Below are 24,126 nucleotides of genomic sequence, written 5' to 3'. Positions count from 1 at the left end.
ACGGGACAGTGTGAGAGACAGAAACAACTCCTGAGCCTGTACTCCTGTGACTGCATGGATCTGGAAAATGGACCTTTTTAATCAGCACAGCTCCTTGGTGGAACGGGGATAACAGGTCAAATAAATCTCCCTATTTCCTAAGTGTACTGGAAAACTGCAGTTGCAAAAGTCAAATTCAGATTTATTATTTATAGTCCAAGTGCTTTGACAACTATAAAAATCTGTGCTAGCAAAAGACTAATCAGATAAAATATTCTGAAGTAATGGAGCAGAATTTCTTAATCAAGAATAGCAGAGACGTGTGCCTTTGGCTCTTCATATGTATGCCACACATTTCAGGCAAAATTGTCAGAAATTGCCCCAAACTGCTATTTCCAACGAACTTGCTCCTTGCATGACAATTATTCAGTGTTATTGCTGGCAAGTGAAGCCTCTTCTCCATAGGGATGCAGATCCACGTGACACCTGTAAGACAAGGCTGTTCTGCCTATGCACTCCACTTAAAAAAAATCCCCTAAATTAGAATTTTTTTTTACTCCAGTTTTCCATGGCTGCCAACTCTGTCCTCAAGCCTGAAACGTCCTTGCTAGACTGACAAGAAATAAGAAAGAGCAAAGAAGGAAGGAAGGTAGATCTTTTCAGAAAAGCCAGCACAGGCTGATTGCAACATCTCTTTTGTCTCCTTTTGTGTTAAGAAATCAATAGCTATAATGCGTTGGAGAGCTCTGAGCCTCTCTTCCAGGAGGAACACAAGGAAACCCCTGGGCAGATCCAGGGAGCACGAGGCAGCCTGAAGTTGAACACACATTCCATTAAAAAGCCTAAAGCGCATCTTAGAAAGGTTAATGGCTGCTCCTCACAAAACACCAGAGAAGTAGGAATGAATCCATTTACCAAGAGAGAAACAATGATCGTGAGCATTATATCGAAGATCCTACGGTGAAAGAGCTGAGAATTCAACCCACCGACGCTGTCACCCAAGCACTTTCCTTACAATTCAAGATGACATCGCGGCAGACTGAAATTCACTCCATCCCCTCTCTTCTGGAAAATACAGGCACAACAAAATACCTTTTCTGTATCTCCTAAACACTGAGCTGGATTCTCAGGGACTACATACCATCGTGTCTCGCAGAAAGCTGCATGTACGAGCAGCAGTTAACAACGCTCTCCTATTACACTGAATTATACTTTTAACTTGAAAAAACCCTCTAATTTGCTTGCATGAAACATCACAAGTTGTATAATCATCTGCTGCTTGTGCCTATTGAGACTAGAATGTAGAGTCTGAAATAAGATAGATAATGATCATTTTCATCCTGCAGTAGTTGTCATATTAAATATAAATGAAGTGCAGAAGTACTATTAAATACAAGAAAGACCTAATGTTAAAATAATGATAAGACTAGGACATAAGATAGGAAGAGGCAGGTAATTCAGAGTTACAAGAGAGATTCAGGCTTTGTATTTTTTGCTCTGCAGTCTGCCTCTCTGTCTTTTGACTTTGTTAAGAAAACGTTGGGTCATGTTAATGGGCGACCAAAGAGATCTGGAGGACTTATAATTTGTTACTCATTTTCTGCAAATGTATTTAAATGCAACTGGATGCTTTTCTGAAATCATGCATGGTTTCCAAGAAAAGGGTGATATAAGGAGCAAGATTCGTTTGTTGAATTTGCTTAGAATTAGACCCAATTTCACTTAATCGTGTCTTTGCATACACCCAACTGGACCCGCTGATGCCCTTCGGGTGAAATTGGTTACAGCCCCTCAGTTGAAGCCCCTTGAGGCATGCAGAGCATTAACAGCACTCTGTTACATCGCACTGCTGCTTTACTTTTCCACAGTTGATGCTTGTATGAACGTGAAATGATTTCTAGGAGTTGTTGCTGTCTGCCTGCACTGGCAGCAGTGGATCAGTGTGCTGGCCAGCACAGACCAGAGCCATTTCTGTCCATCTCGAGGCCTTTTGCAGCTACCAACCCCCCTTGGAAGTCTAACAAACCTGCAATCCCAAAGGAACACAATTCCATTTCAGTTAAAATATTATTCTGAACAGATATTTTTATAGCTGTGAGCATAAATTGAAAGAGCTGTACGGCAGGAATGTCAGAAACCTGTAAGAGTCAGTAAATATTTTCTCTCACCACATCAGGTGCCTTCTGGATCTGTGTAGCGAGTTGGAGAGATTTGTTAGCTGACGAGAGCTGCTCCCTTAAGGTCTCTGCCTCTCTCTGAGCCACCTCTGCCCTCTGAAGGAAATGAAAAGGGGTGAAAAGAGAAAGTACATTCAGTTTAACAACTGACAATTATTACAAGAACATTCATCAATTCATGCCTGACTGAATATAATTGATTTTCCTAAACACTCAACCTAATAAATGTTAGAAAAAAACATAGAATGTGATGGATTTTTATTTTAAACAGTACAAGGAAGAAATAATTGAGCGATTATGACAGTAATTTAACGCTAGGAGCAAGGAATCCCCTGCTGATACTAATGCTGCGGCCCACTGAATTTCCCAGACTGAATAAATACAAGTGGAAATGGAGTCTTTTTATTCAATTTCTTTCTATTCTCATAGACCAAGCAGATTTTATTGCAAGGTTCCTCATGGGAACAATTCTCACGGGTAAATGCTGAATTAAAAGATATTCTGACCATTCTCTCTAACACACATACAATGTTGTGGGCTGTCTTTCCTCAGTAATTATTTCCCCAAACATGAATAGTTTGATTCTGTTCTTTCAGCAGGTCGATTTATTCAACAATATTTAACCCTACACTGACAATTCTGCACAGATCAGTTACAACTGCTGAGGATTTATGCAGTATCTGATAAGCCTGGGACTTGGCTACCAGACAAAATTGCCATATAAATATTGAATAATAATAGAAAGGAGAAAGGCAGAGCTATGAGCAAAGCCCCTCAGTACAAGAGTCGGGAGAGACAGATGGATCAGTAACATCAGGCAATAAATAGCAGCAAACTCTTTTCCATAAGTGCACATCAGCTTCTCTTAAGAAGAGTGGAACAACACCTGGCTGTTTTTACACTGTATGCTCCTTCTGGCAAGTTTCTTCCTTCTTTCTTTTCCAAACACAGTGCTTTCCTCCTTGAATAATCACTGCTTTTCACCTGGGCTGCTCCTTGCAAATCACACTGCACTCAGCTGCCTCCATTTCCAAGACATAACCGACCTCTCCAAAACCACAAAACTGCCACCAGTCAAAGCCAAAACTTTTCCTGACTAGCTTTTGTCCTTCACACTGATGGCTCTCTCCCTTTGTGGGATAACAAATCCATGTCTCCATTTTTTAGCTGCCATATTTCCGTGTTCTACACTCCTCTCTTTTTCAGCTCCTCCTTTTGAAAACCTAAATCAAGAGAATCATGGAATCATTAAGGATGGAAAAGACCTCTAAGATAATCAAGTTCAACCATCAACCCATCATCACCATGCCACTCAGCCACGTCCTTCATTTAAAATACGTCATTTGAACATCATAAAATCCTATATGCCCACTGTGTGTGCATGGTCTTTCAGTCACCAGTCAAAGCAGACTCTGCTGCTTTGTGTTTAATCAATCAGTAAACTAACTGCAATCAAATACTAACTACATCATCTGTGCTATTTGCTCACAACATACATTAAATGATTTTGCATAGGTTCTACAGCTGTAATTAAAATGCAATTGTAAAAAGTACAGTAACAGGGCTCTATTAATCAGAGCACGGGATGCAACCTATTGTGTGCATGAATAAAATGGTAGCAGCATTAACAAGAAAGATCCAAAAAGAGAAAGTTTCTGTTGTTTGTGCAGCTGGATGGTATTAGGATGAAAAACTGAGCTAACAATAAGGATTGAGATTAATTATTTTCTTGCATTTCATTAGATGTGGAGGTGAATATATTGACTGAATAACTGCTAAACAGCTACAGCAAAGGAAGACAAGGTACCACACCACGGACCTTGCATCTAGTGCTGTGTAAGTAATGGGTTTTGCAGCCTTAAGCAATTCTGCTGATGGTTTCCATTCCTAACAGCATTGTCTTGAGAATCTATTCAGCCTGCATGCAAGTGAACCACAGAGGATATTTCTAATAGATGTTACGTCTGCATGTACAGTAAGCTGTCAGCTGCCATTTCTGCAGAGCCTCCCCAGCCAACTCAGAACACCTGTTGAAATCCTGCAAATAATATTAGACAACATTTCATACTCCGCATTGTTAAAAATACATCAACAGAAACTCTGGGCCATTCTGTTCGGGAAATATGGGTCCATTTTTCCCTTTTTTCTCCCAGAATGTAGGTTCTTTAGAGCCAGAATTATAGATGTGTTCAATGCCTCAAAAGCACTTTTGGGTGCTATTGCAATATGAATTATAAATTACACACAGAAACCTGTTAAAAGAACATTATGGTTTCAAAATGGAGCACTTAGAAGTTCTGAAAGCCCAGCTCAGCACTGCTGTGCTCAGCCTCCCCCGAGCTCAGGGCTGTGCACAGTAACTCCCCACTAACGTGCTACCTCTGTGCTCCAGTGAGCCCTGCTACTTGATGCAACCTGCAGCATGAATACTGCTCAGCGAATGAGTATTTTGTTTTGTTCTCGTTCAGCATGTGACCTCCGTGGCTTATTTACTGCTAACTAATCCTACTCCACTCCAAAGATGGAATTAATCGCTTCCTCTCAGGCTTCACCCTTCTCTTTCCTGCCATGGCACTGAAGGGCTTTGCAAACATTCCTGAACACACATGCAAAGCCCCGTGTTGAGCCACCCACACTGCCCACACCCCAACATGCCTCCCACCGGTCCTTGGCACAGCCGTGCCAGCGCTGGCTCCTCCATTCTCACCCCTTCTCTCCCCCAGCCATCAGCTGCACTGCCGTCCGCCTGCCGAGCACAATGGGGCTCTGCAATCCTCACCCTGCCCCTCGGATTCCCAGCCCTTCTGCTTGTTATTTTGTCCTCTTTTGAAGTCACTGTGGCATTTCCATCTTGTGTGAGCTTAATGGTGCCATTAGCTCCAAGCTGGTGAAAGCAAGCTCTTGCCTCAGACACCCAACAAATAGATACAGACTTCCAGAATTCGCCTTACCCTGATGACCTCCTCCTTTCCGTCGTTGGTTCTCCTCCAGCCTTCCCCAAAGCAGCGCCGTTCTGCTCCTTCCCTCCTCCCCACAGCCTCTTCTCCACCTCCAGCTCCCACCCCAACATTTCCAGTTCCCCCTCCCAGTGCCCCACGTCAAAGTGGCACCGCTCCCCGCACCCAGCAGCACAGCCTGGCTGGTTAATGTTCACCCGGCCGCACAGTTAGACAGCAGCATGCTTGGGACAGACACGGACATCAAAGCCCACAAATTCAAACCAGATCCTGTTGGGTTTGTGTGAACTCAGCTCTTCTCAGACACTCATAGGCTGGCCAAAGTTGGGGTTGGTGGTTTTTCTTTTTTTTTTCCTACTTTGCTACTTGAAGCAATGAGAAGATATAACCCTGAGAAAAAGGCAAAGCCTCCCTCACGGAGTGCCAAGCTCCTGCCCTTAAATCTGGGCACAGCAGGCTCCTCACCAGAAGAGAAAGAACAACTCCTAACATGTGGGAAAACAGGGATTTTTTTCCCCCCTAATCTTGTTCTTAGAAATGGTTGGACAATTTTTCCTGAATTTAACAGTATGCAGCCAGAGACAGACGCCCAGTACGGAAAATGGATAAAACAGCAATCTTGCACAACTTGGAACCGCTGGAAAGTTCACAGAACCTTCTCTTTGTGTGAAAATACCCTGTTTTAGCTGAGAAGTAGGTATTTCAAAGCAAAGAGCTAAAACTCTTGGGCTGTCACCTCCTATCTATGACGTAGAAGAGCCTCGGTGCCCATGACAGTCACACCAACGGCCTTGGAAAAGACCATTCAAATTCAGCACGGCTTAAAGAAAAAGCCCTTTTTTCTGTATACAGCGGCCAAACAATGCCTCCTCACTCCTATACCACTTGTTTTCAAGCACAGTTTTCTCCTTGGTACCATAATAGATCCAAATATGTTCATTCTCCTTCACACAGTATGTAAGGTTTGTACCCTTCACAGGAAGCCAGCAGGTCACAATCAGAACGTTGCTGCGTGCTTTCCACCTGCAAACAGCTAAAAGCCTAACACAACATATCCAGTACACATTATTCTCATTGTTCCTTGACAAGATAACAAGAAGAACTGAGTGCTCTTCTACTGGCAGTAAAATGTTCATTTGATCGAGGAGCAGTGGTGTGAATGGGGAAATGAGATAAAAGCAAGAAGTATCACCGTTCCCTTAAAATTCCATGAGCCAAGCTGGTCTTTCTTTTCACTTGCTAAATCCAGGGCTATACATGCAAAAATCCTTCTATGGGCCAGGAATGTCCATTATCACAAGTAAATCTGCTGAAGTTAACAGGCCTGGTTATGGCAGCAACCATCACACCTGGTGTAAGCACTTCCAGCTCACGCTGCCTGCCTTTCAAGCTGCCACAAAAGCCGTGTTCCCGGCGGTGCAGGATCACGTACAGCACACTGCTTCAAGGTGATTTCAACTCTGCCTAACTTTTGTGATAAACAAATTCATTTTGAGACCTTTAAGCCACCCCACCAGCTTTCACAAAGCACCAGTAAGGTTATCAGAAAATTGGTGACATATGAAAGACTCTTCAGGACTCTGGCACCTATTTTTTTTTTCCCAGCAAAGGAGAATTACATGAAAAACAAAAAAATACCCAACAAACAGAAGAGGTTGGGTTGTCTTCGTTCTTGTCTCCAGGCTATTGTGCTTTTCTTTCCACCTTGAAAGGCTGCCAGATAAATGTATTCCCGACTGAAAGCCAAGCATTTACAGGAAACTCCTGTGTTTGTATGAAAATAATATTAACCGTATTTTGCCTTCATACAGCCCTTTTCCATGCAAGGATCTCCACGCACTTTATAAAGCAAATGTTATTGTTCCCATTTTACAGACAGTGAAATTAAATCACGGTGTTAAGTGCATGACCTCATCGGCCATAAAATGGCATCGCTTCCCAAGGCCAGGGGAGCCATGGCACAGCGCGGCAGCACAGGCTCCAGCTCACAGCAAAGGCAGTCAGACACAAAAAGCTCTGGTCCTCTGGCAGGACGTGTGCCAGCACTGGTGCAGATGAAAGAAGCGTGTCAAGATGAATAGCCATCTTCATGGCAATCCAACAAGGAGGACTGGCTTGTCACTGGGTTTGCTACCACTGGTGGTTCAGAGCAGCACTTACACCTATATCCTGTTGCATTTGTGTTGCTAAGTGAAAGAGGAGAAATTAGTCCATCTGCTGCTTGAAAACATACATATTTTATAGCAATCTCACTTAGTGGGAATATCTTTTCAAACCTTTTTCCAATGCGATGTGCTGGAGATAGGAAGGTACTGTAACCAATGACATAGAAAATAAAAGTACCTGAGAAGAGCTTTCTTGGTATGATGACCAAGTGAGGCTTTGTTCGTACTTCAACAGCACACACTGCTTTATTTATTTCAGTGGTAGTTTGACACAAAAAGTGTTAAAACTTATTAGCCCTTGCTTTGTAGATCTGAAAATCTAACAGTGCACTTCCTTGGGATACACAGGACTGACCTAGTCCAGATTCTTTCATAAGTGGCGATGCGTTTGAGAAGGAGCTGTTGTTTTATTGATAACAGAAGTTTCTACATTTTATTTTCTTTCCCTCGGAAAAATAAGCCGAAGAAATCTGGGAATGCATTCAGGACTGCAAAGATGGGAAGAAAACCAATGGAAACGCTTTGCTTTTTCCAAAGGGATAACATGGCATAGACACAGAAGAAAAAAACAGATTTAATTACTTTTCTATAGCTTTTGCAATACAGTCTGCAGGAAAAAAAATCCTATGTACTTTTCTATTATTACTCTCAAAGTCTATGGACACCTTTATCGGAGACCTTTCAAGTCTATTTCCTCCTAAAGATTAAAATATAATCATCGAGTGTCAACCAAGCCTAGCTGAAGTCCTTCTCTTTATCTTTCAGAAGTGAAAAAGCACTTCCTTTCTTTTCTTAACAATGAGAAGGGAGTGTACAAAGCCAGCAGATGTGGACACATCGATGCCACGAAACGACAAACCTAGCCTCAATGCTAAAAGCTTACATGGAGCCTTCTCCTACCTCTTCTTCTTAAATGAAACACTCCAACGTGTTTCTGTTTTTGCAACACGCAAGGGATGGTTTTGAACAGAAGCCTCAGCGCTTCCCATGCACAACTGCATGACTTTGGGTTGCCAGATAAAATACAGAAACAGAAGGATAACTCATTTGAATAAATTCGTCATCCCAAATATTTGTGACTTACTGCCATAAACACTTACGAGAAAGGTGTAAACTTGAAAAGGTACAGAACAGGACTAACCATAAATATTTACATAAAATATACATTCATGTAACTGTAACTGTTGTACACGCAGAAAAGCACACTGGAGCTTCATTAACTTCACTGATTGGAAACGGTAATATTCTGGGAATCAAACAATAAAAAATTCAAAGATGCTATATCCCAAACTATGATAAATCATTTATTTTGACAAGTAAGGGTAGTTTTGCTTTAATTATTTATTATTATACTTCGTAGCATATCAGAAAATATGCAGTGATTTATTGTGCAAAATGAAATCTTAATAAAATGAGTCCCTTCCTCAATCTACAGGATTATTAAATCTTCATGGAAATGTGAGGGTGAACTCTCAGGTTATTTTCACCATCGAGCTGGTTGGATTGTAATGTGGAAATAAGCAATGCCTCCTGCATTTTGTTATATTCTGACTTCAATCTCTTAGGGCCCAAGTTGTACAACCTCAGGGACTGTGAGAGAAAGAGAGCTCACGCACACCCAGCTGCTGCTGCCCACAGCTCTGCTGCTGCTGTGCAGATGGTGCAGCAGCATCCTACTGCTCAACACGAGGGGGCTGCTGGATGCAAACCTTCAGCGCCTACAGCCCTGCTACACCTCCCTGTTAGGAGCCATGTCATCACTGCTCTTAAGGGAGATACAGTAGAATCTGCCGTTTTTATGCACTAATCTTGTCCTTTTCTGTATTGATTTACATCTATCTCTCAAGAGGTTAAAGCAGACCACCAGTGACATCCACGCTCCTGCCAGAACACATCTGTCCAAAACAGGGCAAGCTGCAATACTTCAGTTACCCTCTCTGAGCTTTGCCAGCCTGAGCGAGACCATCTCAGCTGCAAAACAGCACTCAAGGTCTTGGATTACCCACACTGAGTGCCTGGATTAGCAGCTGATGGAAAGCTGTCATCTGAGCAGCTGTGCTGCCACCACATCGCTACCTGCAGCATCAGGGCAGCCACCCCGTGCTCCTCAGCCCCAGCAGGCAGCTTCCTCCTTCAGGCCAGGGATTTAGAGCTGTTCCTCTTTGACTAGAGGTACAGCTGGGGACAAAGCTCCATTTATGCCTGGAGTTAATGAAGACAAACTGAATTTTGTGGTCACTCGGTCCTACCTCTTTTTCTTTCTAAGCAGAACACTGCAAAGTATTTAAAGGTCATTATGTCTATGATCTAGTAATTTCTTCTGGGAAATGAGAGTGCTGGGATAACACACAAACAAGCCAATAAAACTCCTGCATGAAACAATTTAAGGATCCAAATGAAGAAAAAACAGTGGGAGAAGAGAGGTGATAGAGTCTAAAGATGGAGGAGAGTGGTTCATGCAGCAGCCATGCTCTATTCAACAGAACAAGAAGGTGGGAATTACATCCACTCTGATCCCCTGGCTTCCATCACGCAGAACACAGAAACCTGAAGAAGTACCTGGCATTTAAAAATATTTCTCATTTTTGTCACAAGCATTTTGCAGTTCTGTACATTTCTCCTCTGAATCCCAGCTGAGTTTGGGTCAGTGTTAATTCCAGAACAGCAAAACACTGCATCAAAATCAGCAAGGCAATCTATTTAGCCCCAAAGTAGAAGTCATGCTGAGCATTACTCTTTAAAGGTAGCCATAATAATAGGGAATAAGTACTTACTGAAACATTAAAAGGAAATGTTAATTTAACTATTAAATAGATAATTATGTTAAGTACTTGTTTCTGCAATTGTAACACTTCAGCCTGATGCAAACTCACTTTTTGGTCTGTGCACTTGATTTAATTTCTTCCAGCTTTTTTCCAACTGTAAAGTGAGGCTGCTACAAAGATTACTCATTTGTAATGTTATCATTTGTAGAAGTGTTTTACAAAGATAAAGCATTGCACTATTACTACAGGGATGGTCTGCTCATCAACACTTCCCCTTCCCTCCTTGCCCTGAGGTCACAATCTCCTCCTGTCCCCCCTTGTCCCATGCTTTGCTGAGCTGCACCAACTCCCAAACCCACAAAACCAAAACAAACTTGGTCCCCTCGCCCCAAATTCCTGCTCTTCTGCAGTAAGTGAGCTCCGTGTTTTTCATGGAACATTTCCAACTGCAAAGGGTGATTTTTGGGGGGGAAGGACCATGGCCGCCTCGAGTGGGAAGAAGAGGTGGGGGGCGGAAAGAGGAAAGAGACAGAATCACCTCTGCTGCCTGACAGCACCTCATGGAACTGCACGCTGTTTATGTACAGACCCAGAGTCTGCTTAATTATAACCACAATAAGGATCGTGCACATAAGAGGTTATAAACGGTGACATAAAAAAAATCCAAGTAACTTTAGAAAAAAACCACTGCAAGTTTGTTCCAGTAAGATAGGAAAATACTGCCAGCATTTTTATGTAACTGGGTATCTTCCATTTTAGTGTGGCAAGCAGGAAATAAGAAATACCTGTTCCTTAATTACAACAACTTTTCTACTTGAAGAACAAACCTATTGGGTAAATAACTGCTACAACTTTGAAAGACAAACTGCCTTCACAAGAATTACAAAATAATTCTACCAAAACATCTTTTACAACCTACATAATTTTAGAAAGTCTATGGATTTTCAAATAATTACTAGCACTTCCATAAATATTTAATGCTGTCTACAAAAGTTCTTTGACAGAACTAAGAACCCACTGTGCAAAACCCAATTTTCCTTCACTGACTCTATCATCAAACCAACAACTTACAAATCTGCCTTCCACTTTATTAACATCTTTCCAGTGTATACAGAACTAGTATAAAAAACAATGCACTTGCTGTGATTATCCAGTCCCGTGTAACAAGACATCACGCAGACTGTGGTTGGGAATAAAAGGACTGAGGCTGAGATTCATGACTGGTTTATTTATCTGAAAGGGGACAACCCTCCTCCCAGCCCACCACTGCGCATCCCCCCTTCTGTGCAACTGAATGCAAGCTGCTCTTGCGTACGTTTAAATTGGATTATAAACTCATGACCTGAGCAACTTATGATCTGCAATCTCTGATCTTACCTGACAGATGGATTAATGAAGCTCACTGACGAAGAAATGCCTGGCTGACGTTTCTCTCTATGAAACCATTACCTGTTTCATACACCACCTGGGAATCTGCATGTCCACACGCATCTTCCTCATCACCTTACACAGCCACTCCGTGTATGGAATTGAGACTATTCCCAAAGATCTGAATTCCTCTCTAAATTTAAGTACTTTCTTACTGTGCAGTTATGACTGTTAATTGCATATGAAAGAACTGTCGTGAAATTCTAAAGAGGAAGGAAAAAAAATAAATCAAAGTCATACTTAGAATGTGAGAAACTAATTTTAAATCCTACCTGATTTGCTCTTTCAAGGTCTGTCATGATCATCTCGATTTCATCAGCCCTGGGAGAACAAGAGAGCAGAGGTTCTGTTATCACACGAAGAATACCTGCAATACGAGTTCATGCATTGTACAACTGTGACATTCATACAAACAACACCAATTTTAATTTTTCTAAAGGGCACAGAGCATAAAGACTGAGCAGCTAAGCTTTTGGCTGGTAAAATCCTGTTGGATTTCAACTCTGTGGATTGGTTTGTAAATCTCCAAATCTTTTGTCTGTTCCAGTTTTCCAACGAAGCGTCATCCTGATATCTGAGCATATTTATTACATCTTATTCCCAAACCTCCTGCAGAATAGCTGCGTCACCTCTCGTAGATGTAAGAGTGCTTCAAAAATGATTATTATGAAGAAGCCAAAGAGTCTTCAGTCAACTGCCTGCATATGTGGAGACCCTACATGCACAGTGTGTTACTCTTCTGCTTGGCTCTTCTGCCAGAAAAAGTCAAATAGAGTCAGAAATTTCAAGTATGGAGAAAGAGTTTTTTGGGAGAAATTTAAGGAACTAAATTCAGACTTTGGCTCTTAATGCACTTTACAAATTTGGATACGAAACTCAAAGGGTTGAAAGCCACACCGTTAAGGAAAAATGGACCCATCAGGTACACGTGTGTTAAGTGTCAGCTACCATTCCTTAAAAACCCCTTAAAAACTCCAGCATTTCTAAGATTGGCTCACACAAATGGATATAATAATTAGGGAATAAATTCTATCACCACACTAAATCATGGGCAAATACTTCCATCATACAATCAACTGTGAAAGTACCAGCAAAAGGGCACTGCTAAAAGAATGCTCTGCATCAATATATGAAGACATAGTACTTCTCCTAGACACTTTGCCTGTCTCATCTCTGGGCCATATGGCTGCATAAACACTGTCCTCTTCTCCTACAAGCAGTAGCTTTAACCAGCATGTCCTTTTGCAATCTGCCAACACCACCATGTCTGTTTTTTGTTCATAATCTGTAGCAGATCATGATCAGTAAAAGCTGTGAAATACTGGAATTCCCTTCTTCTGCTGATGCAAAGAAAGTTGGGATTTGGTTGGTTTTCTTTTCTTTTTTTTTTTCGGATTATCTCAATGAAAATCCATTTTTCTATGCAAGTATTTTCTGCAAAAGATGCTTACTGAGGTACACAGGTGTACTTGCTCAACTGACACTGAATACTGACTGACTCTTCAACAACATTTGGGAAATGCAGTAGAAGATTACAATAGGTAATAAAAAAAATAAACAAATAGAAAATTATTTTTTCATCACAGTCTTAAGGCGGGGGCAACACGAACAGCCCTTTGAAAAACCTTCTGGACCATAATGGAAAATAGATGAATGTGTATTTTCTCATGCAGAAGAAGCCAGTGTGTCCTTACACTGGAAAGAAACCATGCACAAGATGTTCTGAATTAATAGATATTATTTAATGAGTCGAACAACAGCTTTCTGGGCAAATAAGGACTCAGAGCATTCAGGGTCTAACCAGGAGGCCCAGACATGCTCAGGTAAACCTACAGTAACATCTTTCATCTCTTCAGCCTAGCTGTGAAGCAGTATTTTTTGTTCAGGCTCCAGGCCCAAAAGAACTCCTCCATCCTGTTAACCCACATACAGAAATCACATCTCAGATGTCTGCACAGACGTGCAAGTGACCCCAGCACGCATTCGTAACAGGGAAGAGAGCATCCAAATGCATTGCAAAAAGTTTCCCAGCATTTTACAAATATTTTTAGTTGGGAGAGTTTAAGGATCCTCTCTATATAAGCTTATGTATTCAGGTTGAATTTATGTGTGAATGCCTCAGGTTATACGGAGCCAGTAAACGATGTCTGGATTGTGTCACACGGCTCCCGGAGCAGCGCCTGAGCATCCCTCTGCAACACAGGGCTGCAGCTCCAGAGGATGCTGATTCTGCTCACTTCTTTCTGGGCTCAAAGAGCCATAAAATCCCTCCTTTTCCTCCAGATAAGGGAGCGCCAGTATCAAGTATCAGCCAAAGGTCTGAAAGGCTCTAGAGCCTAAGAGCAGAGCACAAAAAACCCAGGCCAAGAGAAGAAAAGTGCCTTGCTTTTGCAGAGGAAGGGCCATTCTTCAGTCCAGCTGAGAGAGAGGGCTGGCTGCAGAGGAAAGAAAAAGGCTCTGATGCAGAAAAGAAGTGTGTGCGGGCATCTGGGCCCACCACAGGACCTTCAGCCACCTGTAGAGGTCACAGCAGCGAGTGCAGGAAGCCAAGGGTTGCGAAAGCCAAGAACATTCTGGATTGATGCACATTCTAGCAACATGAAGAAATTCTAATGCGTACAGCTGCAAAGGGAACGAGGAAAACCGAGCCCCAGATCCTGGAGAAGCAGAGGCGCAGCGCTGCCCTAAGGTGTGCCCTTACAGTGGGGTCTTTACAGCAGACACAAGTAGCAGTGCCAGTCTTTGTATGCTGTTTTGGCTGGGGTCACGATTTAAGAGCTCTATTACAGCACTGGTATACGCAGTCAATTACAAAAAAAAAATGCAACCAAGGATACAGCATGCCATAAAAATGACAGTTCTGCCCTTCCTCATGCACAGATAATTCTGACCGAATCTGGTGGAGTGTCAAACTGTAGCCGAGGGCAAAAGCGTCCCTTTGTCCTTGCAGCCACACACAGGGCTGGTCCTGAAGCCCTTTTCCCCCCACATCCACCCTACCCAGCCTTCCCCACACACCTCCACAAGGGTTATATTCCATCCTCACAAATTCCCAGCTGAGAATCTCCATCCTAGCAGCCTGCACACCTACCAAGGTTAATGCTGCAACCGTAAATGTTATCTTCAAGCAAAGTAATGAATTAAATTACTCTGTATTCTTTACATGCACAAGTGTCAACAGCATTCAGAAGAGCCTTCAAAAGGAATTCAGTCTTTTCATTTTAAAAGCTCAACTCCCACATTGGTAGCTGGCACTCAGCAGTGTAAAATCACTTATTTGAGAAAAGTCTCTAACAGCTACATTTGCTGTTTGCTCAGCAATAGTATTTATTATAAAATAAATTACAGTTCTCACCCCTTTTATGCACTCACAGAAACAACTTTCATTGATTCATTGTTTACAAAGCACCGTGTTGAACTCAAACCTGCGAGGCACAAGGAAATCCCACTCTGGCTCACTGAATTGGGCCCACACAGGTCAGTTCTGATGCATTCACCATCCACTAGATTTGCTCACTTTCAGACCTTCTGATTTCAGTGGAATTTTTTGACAGCTAAAAGCCCATGAACCAGTGCTGATGGCATCCTGTCCTGCAAGTTTTCACTGCAAATCTGATGGGAAGCTTGCAGAGAACAGTGGCTGGGTTTAACAAACCTGATCCTGCATTTCTGACCAAAGCCATTCCAAGAGAACTGAACTCACTTTGAAGAGTCACAAATTGTACGGTTTTACTTTTAACCTTATTAACTCCTGAAGCAAAGGTGACTTGGCCCCTTGCAAAGGCCTACACACAGCCCACCATCCCAAGAGCTACAGGCAAGGAGAACAACAGAAAACAGAGTTCCTTCTTTGTGTGAATACAGAGAATGAGGGTGATTAGCAGCAAGAGAAGCCATTAGTGAAATAAACTGGTGTTTATGGTCTTTTGGAGCAGATTTCCTCAACACGGTGGTCAGGATAAATGCCAGCTTTAACCAGGGTTTGTCAAGGTTGATACTTTCTTAACATTGAAACAGATAACAAAAAAGAGTGGTAAAAGCTGTTTTCTGTCCTGAGTTCCAAGACAGTACAACCATTAATTTGATCAAATTCTTTATAATCTCTTTGTTACAGCAGAAATGACCGTGTGCTCAGGCTGTTCTAGTTTGTTCTATGCTGTGGCACTTTTAGCCTAAAGAATTAGCAAATCACATTTTCAGTTCAAGCATGCGGAGCTACAGAACAAACAGAAGAAATAAAAAGAGTCCCAACTACTGAAATGGCACGACCACAGATTGTGATACCTGCTGTTTCCTCTCTTGCAGCTGCGTTTCAAGTGAAAAGTAAAATGCATTAGAAGCTACGGATTTCACAAGGAGAAAACTTTTACCCTTTATGAAAGAGCCCTCAAAACACATCATCTAAAAAAAAAAAAACCAACAAAAAACAAAATCACCCAACCCACCCAGAACAAACACAGCTTCAGGAGTTCAAAAAACAACAACACTCAATTCTTATGGGAAGTAAAAAATGCAGAAAGGTTCAATTTTCTTTCTAAGCTCAAGCGAACTGATTAGGTTTGAACAGCATAACAAGCAAGCAAATTCAAGTGCTGGTAAAATGGATGCAGCTCAGTTTCTTCCTCTAAATAAATCAGATGAAAACCCTAAACACCATGAAGCTATTCACTTGCAAGCAAGAAGAATGCAGACTTTATGATTAAAATCCTGTTGATCCGACTCCTTCATTTAGATAGCAGCTTAAAGAGGCAGAAACAATTCCTTTTTTATTAACATGACAAGTGAGCGCTTTGCCAAACCTTGTGGCTGCAGCCCCCAAACATTCGAACCTACTGAACCTTGAAGGAAACTGCTGTTGGATTCTTTATAGATGGAAGAACTGAAAAACACAAATGACACTTTTGAAATTGCAGTCAATGGCGTGGCCAAGAAACTTCACTAGCGGGGCAGATTCATGTTTTGGTTTGGCAAAAAACAAACAACATCTTTTCCCACAGATTTGTTCTCTTAAGAAAGGTGGAAGTTTCCTGGTCAGAGCAAACGGTACAGGGAGCCAGAGGGCTTCTCAAAGCCTTCTAATTACTGTAATGTTTATGCAGCCCATTTCAAACTGAAAGCACACATTCCCAACTAATACTCATTAATGTTTAATAAAAAAGAAAGAAAAATCCTACAGCTGCTATGTACCTGTGATCACCATGGAGCACAATTCAGCAGAATTACGTAGCATTTGACAGAATCACCTTACCCTCTCCAAATGAGAAGCACTGCAGCCAGCACTGTGCCAGTGCAAGAGCAACTGGGAAGTTTTAGGGAGGGTCAGAAGAAAACTGCAGTGCGCTGTATTTTTTCATGTTTCAATGCAATTTCTACGAGGAAAAATTCCGGGGTCGAAGAGGTAATTTAGAATCACTGAACAACGTCAAAATTGCCTGCAGTCCAACGATGACGGCATTCACTCAGGGCACAATTCCTTCATTGGAACACTCCGTTTTGATGTGCTTTGAGTTTGCTTTTGGTTTCCTACCTAAACTCAAGATTCTTCCTGAACTCTGCTGGCAGGTTCCCCCATCTAACTCCTGCTCCTTGGTGCCCACTAATGGAGCATGCTGGGCTGGATTCCTCCATTTCCAGGACCAACTCACAAGGGACACAACACACCTAACACCTTACCGTGTCTCTGGCAGGAGGCAATGCAAACCCACTGCCAATCCTATACACCTCACACTTTATGAATACTGCTGCTCGTGCAATGCAGGCATTTTTTGAACTCATGATGATTCTAACGCAATAAACACCCACATTAGATAAATCCACATTTATTGCTAACAGCACCTCCAGAAGTGGAAGGCACAAAGGCTGTACAAATGAAGAAACGTTTTATTTCAGCTAACTGTGCAGCATGTCCAAAGGCAAGAACTCACACACGTTTTAGTACAGAGTTCTCAAATCTACTTTTCAAATTGCAAGAGCTATAGGTTAATATTTTCTTTCACAGCAACCCTCTAAGGATCTTCAGATCAGATAATCCTTTTTCCAAAGTCATATAAATCCGGGCCTCTCGTAAAAGAATTTCTCTGTTCAGGGATTCATAAATCCACCAACTTTAGTAATGAATTGGGTGTTTCCTTTCCTAGGAACTCAATTGAAGAAAAAATCCTCTCTCTGCTTAGCAGTGAAACACTGAAGGCTTTAAATTGAGAGATCAAAGAAATGGTGGTTTCAGGTGCTCTGGCGATTACACAGAACGTCATCAGGATTCATCAGGGGAACAGTTAACTGTCCAGTGGACGTTGTCCAGACTCCTCTAGGCTGTCATCCCACACTGAATCAAATCCTTCCCCCAGGAAAAGGGAGAGAGACTCAAACCTAACTTTCCAGGTTTTTGGTTTTTTGGAAATTAAGTCACGTTTCCCCCCTCACTGGAAGCCCTGCAACAACGCAGTGCACTGCATACAGATTGAAGCTGAGAAATGAACGAAACCTCATGCAAACACTTCTCATTAAACATACCACGCTAGTGCTGTGAGTTGCCTTCCCATCGGCTGCAGGTATAACCTCCAAACAAATCATGTCTCAGGTGCTTGAAAGATGTCAAGCAATCATCAAATATTGACAGAGATAAAAGAAAAGTTTATACAAAAGTTTCTAAAGCTCAAGATACCGTACAGTATTTGGACAATGCAAAACACTCTTGATTGCTAGAAGGAAATAAAACAAGCCCCTGTAGAATAAAAGCTCTTTGAGTCTGTAGATACATTGTTTTCTAAGAAAACCTGTAAGCACTTTGTTATAATATAAGAAGAGGTAACGCTTTTGGGGCAGCCGAAAGTACACAGAAATCAGCATCGCTGCAGTGATACAACAGGGAGCAGAGTTTCTAAAGATCAGCAGTGTTTGATTAATCATTTTTTACAGAGAGAAACTGGTATGAATGACACTAACTAATAAAATACAAAGAGAAAAAGTTATATATAACAGGAAAATGTCAGCTCCTGGAATCTCAGAGTCCCATAGTTTTACAGCACGTGACCTCAGCACACACTGCACACCAAGGAATGCTCAACGTCAGCAGCTGGAATGAAGAAGAGCGAAGGCGCGCTGCATTAAGGACTAGCCCAGCCTATAAATAGATGGTGCACTTTTTAATTCAGTGACAATCATATTTTCTTATGTATTTATAAATGTTGTACCACAGCCAACACGAATGCTGAGCTCCCCTAGGGCTCATTCCTCCCTTTAAACATCCTCATTCAAGGATCATTTTGGTTTTCTCTGGACAGCAACAGCTCCTCTTTGTGCTGTGTGCCCAGCCATCGCACTGCCTGTTACAGAAAGGGACACCAGAAAAGAAATGCCATCCATCCTTTTTTCCTCCTAGGCTCATGCCCTACTTCATTAAGTATTTCTGCTCTACCCCACAGAGCCTTATGAGCAACGTTAAAAGCAGGAATCAGGAGTGTCCCGATTCGGATTATTGTGTGTTCCCTCCCACCACATTGCTGGTAAGGATCCTTTGGCTCATAGAGGAGTTCAAAGAGGGCTGCTGTAGCATGAGATTATGTCTGCACCTGAAACCTACAGAAACAAATGGCCTTGCTCAGTCTCATCTAAAAATCAGTTTCCAGCTTCTCTGGGAGTGGATGAGAAGCCTCAGACCTCAGGTGAGAGGTGAGGTCTCGTCCTCTTGCAGGTTCTAATGCCAGCAGGCAAGGAGAGGCAGCTCAGCAGTGCAGCTCTGGAGCAAACATTTGGACCTGCCTTCAGAAGCTGTGGAGAAAATGAGACCTTTTGGATGCTTAATTCTGGATGTATTTACACCTGAATACAGCCTGCATTAGTACCTAGAGGCACATACACTGAGATTGACGTGCTGCACCAGAATCAGTACAAACCCATCAAATTTACTGGATGAAGTCCTCAAGGTGAGGAACACAATCTCCAGGTTCAGAACGTGAGGCACATTCGTGCTCAGAGGTGCTGATTTAGACTAACCAACATTCCTACCTGCCCTCTCCACCACTGCCAATCTGCACTGCGCTGTGCCCTGGGCAGCCGGAGTCACTGCCTGGTGCAATACTACAGCTCTAAAGATTGTCTAACAATATAAGATGACACAGATATGACAAACTCTGTATTTCCTAGTGCCTCCTATCACAAATTGAAAGAACCTGCTGCAATTCCCCCCTCCTGACTCCAGTTGATTCAATAACACATCAGAATTTAAACACAGGCATCCTTCCCCCCGTTTCACTCACACACAAAGCATATCAAAAGCATGGAATTACTCCTGACTTGGCCTTGAGCAGCCAACATGATGTCAATTTTACATGTTTTATAAAGCAACAGCATGTAGAAAGCAACTCAAATGCAGGTCATATCAAGCATGTGACCCACAGAGCAATCAAAGACTGCCTGAAACTGTCATTCAAGGTTCAATCATCTTCTTGCAGGAAAAATGAAACATCTGTGGCCCAGAGAATTAAGTTATGTATTGCATAATTCATCTGGTGTCTGCCAGAGCAGCCATTTTAATGCTCTAGTGATAAACATGTTTGATTACTTTTGTTTTGTTTCCTGTTGCCTCCGTGGTATTTTATTTATCTACCCACACTACAACAGAAAATGGAGATAACAAATATACAAAGCAGAGTTACAGTCGGCTGATAAGATGTGGGAAATCAGCAGTCTTATTAATCACATGAAGATGACATCGTTATTAAACCTTCTGGTCCTTGCACTGTACTCATTCCGGTTCTTTTGGGCACGCTCTGCAGTTTGATTTGATAAGAAAATAATTTCCCAAAGACTCAAACATGAGCTGTAGAGGTCCTACATGACAAATCTGCTCTCCTCATGAACAAAGCCAGTTCCTCACTGTTCTCCATCTTTTCCATCTCCTCGCTTCTTCTTGGTCCCAATGGAAGCAGGAGGAAAGCGCATCTCATGCTGGACAATGCAAAGGACCCCTTTCTTGCCCACTCACTCCACACCTGGAGAAACCCTAATTGAAACCATCCTCTGCAAGCCATTTTGGGAAGTGGCTGCTTTCTTAATGGCAACTCGATCCGATCTGCTCCCAGGCTCACAAACCTGAACACCTTCCCACCTGCCATGAACGTCACCAACTTCCAGAACATGTCCAGCAAATCAGTGGGACATCTAAAGCTCCAGGTCTGCTCCTGCTCACCAGCTGTCTATTCCTATTGCCAGGATTTGGCCATTTCTGCAATCTATTCACTGAGCTTTCAATGTCAGTTAATTTGTTAAAGAATTAAACAGACCAGCTATCATTAGTGCAATATTTTACAAGACTTGGTCAATACTGGCTTGATCCAAAAAGGTGATTTGCATTGGCCTGATGGAAGAGAACAAGGAATGGCCTCTGAAGTGAAGCTGCATGCATTCTCATGCATTTTCATGATTTGATCTACAGGATTCCTACAACGAGCAAAATCCTCAATAGAAAGCAACAAATCAGCACCATTGCAAAATGAGATTCAGTAGGGCAAGAGTTTTACCTGACACCCTGAAATCCTGCACGCTGTTCCTGGTGATGCCCTGCACAGAGCTGAGTCAGTGGCTAAAATAGCACATTCTCCCATAAGCCTAAATACAAATAAAGCACTGTTTCCTATCGATTGTTCCTATAGCGTTGTTTGGACAGTATCTATTGTAACAGTATCAGCTGTCCCATCTGTGCTGTGTCGCTGCCCCCCGGTGCTACATCCTCCTACAATATTTCTAGGTCACTCCCTTGTCTCCTAAATATCATCTCCTCCCCTCCCTGCTCACAAATGCAGTACGGATTATGGATGCTTTCCAGCAACATGGACATGGCTGCTCAATCAACAAGTGCACAGAGCAGCTGCTGCTCTCCAGGTGCAGCCCTCCACTCACATAGCTGATCTGTCTGCCTTTCCTACCCGCTCCCAATTCCTACCGGAGACACCAGAGCTCCCTGTCCTGGGGATCTTTAATGCTGTTAATTTCCACTGAAGTCAATCACAAGTTAATTTAGGAGGTTAGCTGACCAACTGCACGCTGAGCACCCAGCAGGTTGGCAGTAATGCAGATCACAAAGCCATGGAAGCTCTGTTTCCTTGGGAAGCGGGGCTGAAAGCTGTGCTCCTGCAGTGCTAGGGCTGGCTGTTCTGCTCTGCTCCCACTGTACCACAGCAGAAATTGCCAGTTTTGCTTCTGCTTGGAAAAAAAAAAACAACAGTGTAATGAATACAAAATGAAAACGTCCTTAAAGAGCAGTAACTGATTACCTGTGCTGCTCTGCAACTTGCATAAGCTGTTTCATAATTGTTTCTTCAAATGCCTAACAGTAACAATAACGGACATGACGTGATTTTAGAAATGAAGCACCTGCAACATTTACTTATTTTACTGATGGAGTTACAGCAGACCACATACCCAAAATCAGATACCTTAATTGGAGGCATCCTAGGTATCATTCCTTTTTAAGGGAATGATGTATTTCAAACCCTGAAGGATCAGCAGGAAGGTTAGTCTGTGCTTCGATTAAAGATCCGCTAAATATACACACAGATATTTTAACTGAATAATGTCACTGGAGTTACAGTATGGGAAATGTGTGTATATGCCTGGGCAAGGTCATGCACTTTGTGTTGCTGATGCCTTTTTTTTTTTTTGCTTTTTATTTTATTTTGGCCAGAATCATCACATACATCTGAAAAACGACTAGGTTTCGAACAGTTAAAATCACAAAATGGGCAATCTTCTCTCATTCTCCATGAATGCTAATATCACATATTTCTGTATGTTTGTTTGCTTCCAAACAAAAATAGCCTCAAAAGTTGGACTACGTTCACAGTTTTTACTATAGCAACGTACCAAATTCATCTTCAGGAGCTTCTTTCAGAGGCACTCAGCATCTCCTGCCCTTAACCGCAAAAAGAGCTGGGGAGCTCCGTAATTTGGGAAATACAGATAACTATTAATTTCTCCACCTGGTTATTTTGTACCTTTATCCATCACTGTAAGAATCTATAAAAAGCTTTTCTTTAACTCGGCCTAAATTCAATGAAACAGATTTAAATCCGTTTGAAAATAAAACAGTACAGCAAGGCAGTTTTATGTACATGTGTCACTCCACAGGCATATATCAATGGAAAATTACTGTTTACCACTGCAGCAATGACAGAACATCAGCTCCTGCCTTATGGAGAACAGTAATTTTCCAGTGGCCTGAACAAGTATTGGGGTAAATATAACGGACCAAAGAAGAGAAAGCCACACCTGCCTCAATCAGTTCTCTCTGTTCTATCACACCTGACTTTGGTAACTGGCACTGTGAAGACTACAACAGCACCCCGTGGTCTTTCAAAGGATCTGCGGGCATGAAGCAAGATAAAACACATCCAGTCAGGCTTAACGTGCTCCTCCTGTGTTCCTTCAAGCATTTACTAACAGGCACCCAAATATGCTAACATCCTGCTTCCCTACCTGGTCAACTGCTCCCATAGCATCCAGACACTGCTTTAACATTAAGTGCAATAACAATACTTCAATAATACTTTTTAGAATTTGTATGGAAATACACCTTTTTCTTTTTCCTTTTTCCTTTTTCCTTCAGTTATTTTAAGGATATGCTCTTTGTGCACAAGAAAGACTAAATATTGACTCTGCAGCAACACAGCATTCAAGTGGGAGACGTATTTGAATGCTTTAGTGCTCTTGGCTGTAGAAGTGAATGTAGGTGATGTGCCTATTCTCTGCGAGCTACTGAAACAAGTATTTCCTTCTGGCTATTGGAGAAAACTGCATTACATGGTCTCTGATAAAGGCAACTGATGTCCTTCTACCCAATAAATGGGCTGAAAATAGCATAAGCCACGATGGGGGATGTGTTATACTGTACATTTCGAGCAGCCTTTACCTTTCCCATGAGCTTTGCTGAAGATTAACAACCAGGATGATTGCTATCTTTACAATAACGTATCCAATTACAAATAGAGTTTTCTCTTCCCAATTTGTTCTAGCTTTGTTCTGAAAGGAAGCACTACTTCTGTCAAACTGCAGTTATGCCACCGTTTTGCAGTTTCAGTTTATTACTATCATTACTATCAGTAGGATGAATCTGGCTGACCTGAGTGACAAAGCTACAAAACAAACAAACAAGCAAAAAAAAACACAGAAAAACAGGCAGAAAGAAAAAACAGAGGGAAAGGAAGCAGACTGAACAGAGAAAATAAACAGGAGCAAGGAGAAAAAGCAGGTACTGCCTGAATCAGCACAGCAAGCACAGCTCATTAGTACTTAAGGGAGACCGATCACCTGAGACACAGAACAACCTCCCAGTCTCCAGATGAAAGCCTTGCCTGCCTCGCTCCCCTGCCCTGCTCCAGCCCTGCTCTCACCCCAGTGGGGCAACCTGAGAAGCCTGAGCCTCCACTTCCCCAGGAGCTGCTGATGGGTAGGCTGGCCCCAATTAGCTGCTGTGTGGGAACGAAGCAACACAGCTTCACGCCAGTCGCTGGGACCAGCAGAGCAGCTGGCATGTATTATTTTTACATCTTTGCTGAATACATAAAAGCTGCTCTGTCCTCTTCTAACTTAAGCCTTCAGTTGCATTGTATGGTAAGAGATGCTCACTGATATGACTGACAGAGTGCCTGTCTAAACA

General features: G+C 42.3%; 1 protein-coding gene and 1 long non-coding RNA gene across 2 annotated transcripts in view; both read right to left on the bottom strand.

Moving 5' to 3' along the window:
* Positions 1-24,126, bottom strand: part of CUX1 (cut like homeobox 1) — a 175,631-nt gene that overhangs the window by 59,465 nt on the left and 92,040 nt on the right. Inside the window, exons 9-10 of the mRNA XM_042879941.1 lie at positions 11,744-11,792; positions 2,148-2,252 (exon numbers count right to left, since the gene is read on the bottom strand). Of these exons, the coding sequence (XP_042735875.1) occupies positions 2,148-2,252; positions 11,744-11,792 (154 nt within the window). The remainder of the gene's footprint in view (positions 1-2,147; positions 2,253-11,743; positions 11,793-24,126) is intronic.
* On the bottom strand, positions 22,815-23,428 carry LOC122184781. Its single transcript, XR_006180618.1, has 3 exons — positions 23,380-23,428; positions 22,947-22,979; positions 22,815-22,832 (listed from the first exon to the last, which is right to left on the bottom strand). It is a non-coding gene; the product is annotated as an uncharacterized LOC122184781 (long non-coding RNA).

This window comes from Lagopus leucura, unplaced genomic scaffold (assembly GCF_019238085.1).
Source record: "Lagopus leucura isolate 7727_CA_CO unplaced genomic scaffold, USGS_WTPT01 Super-Scaffold_100024, whole genome shotgun sequence".
NCBI lineage: Eukaryota > Metazoa > Chordata > Aves > Galliformes > Phasianidae > Lagopus > Lagopus leucura.
Note: the sequence above shows the minus strand (reverse complement) of the source record. Positions and strands in the feature narration are given on the sequence as shown.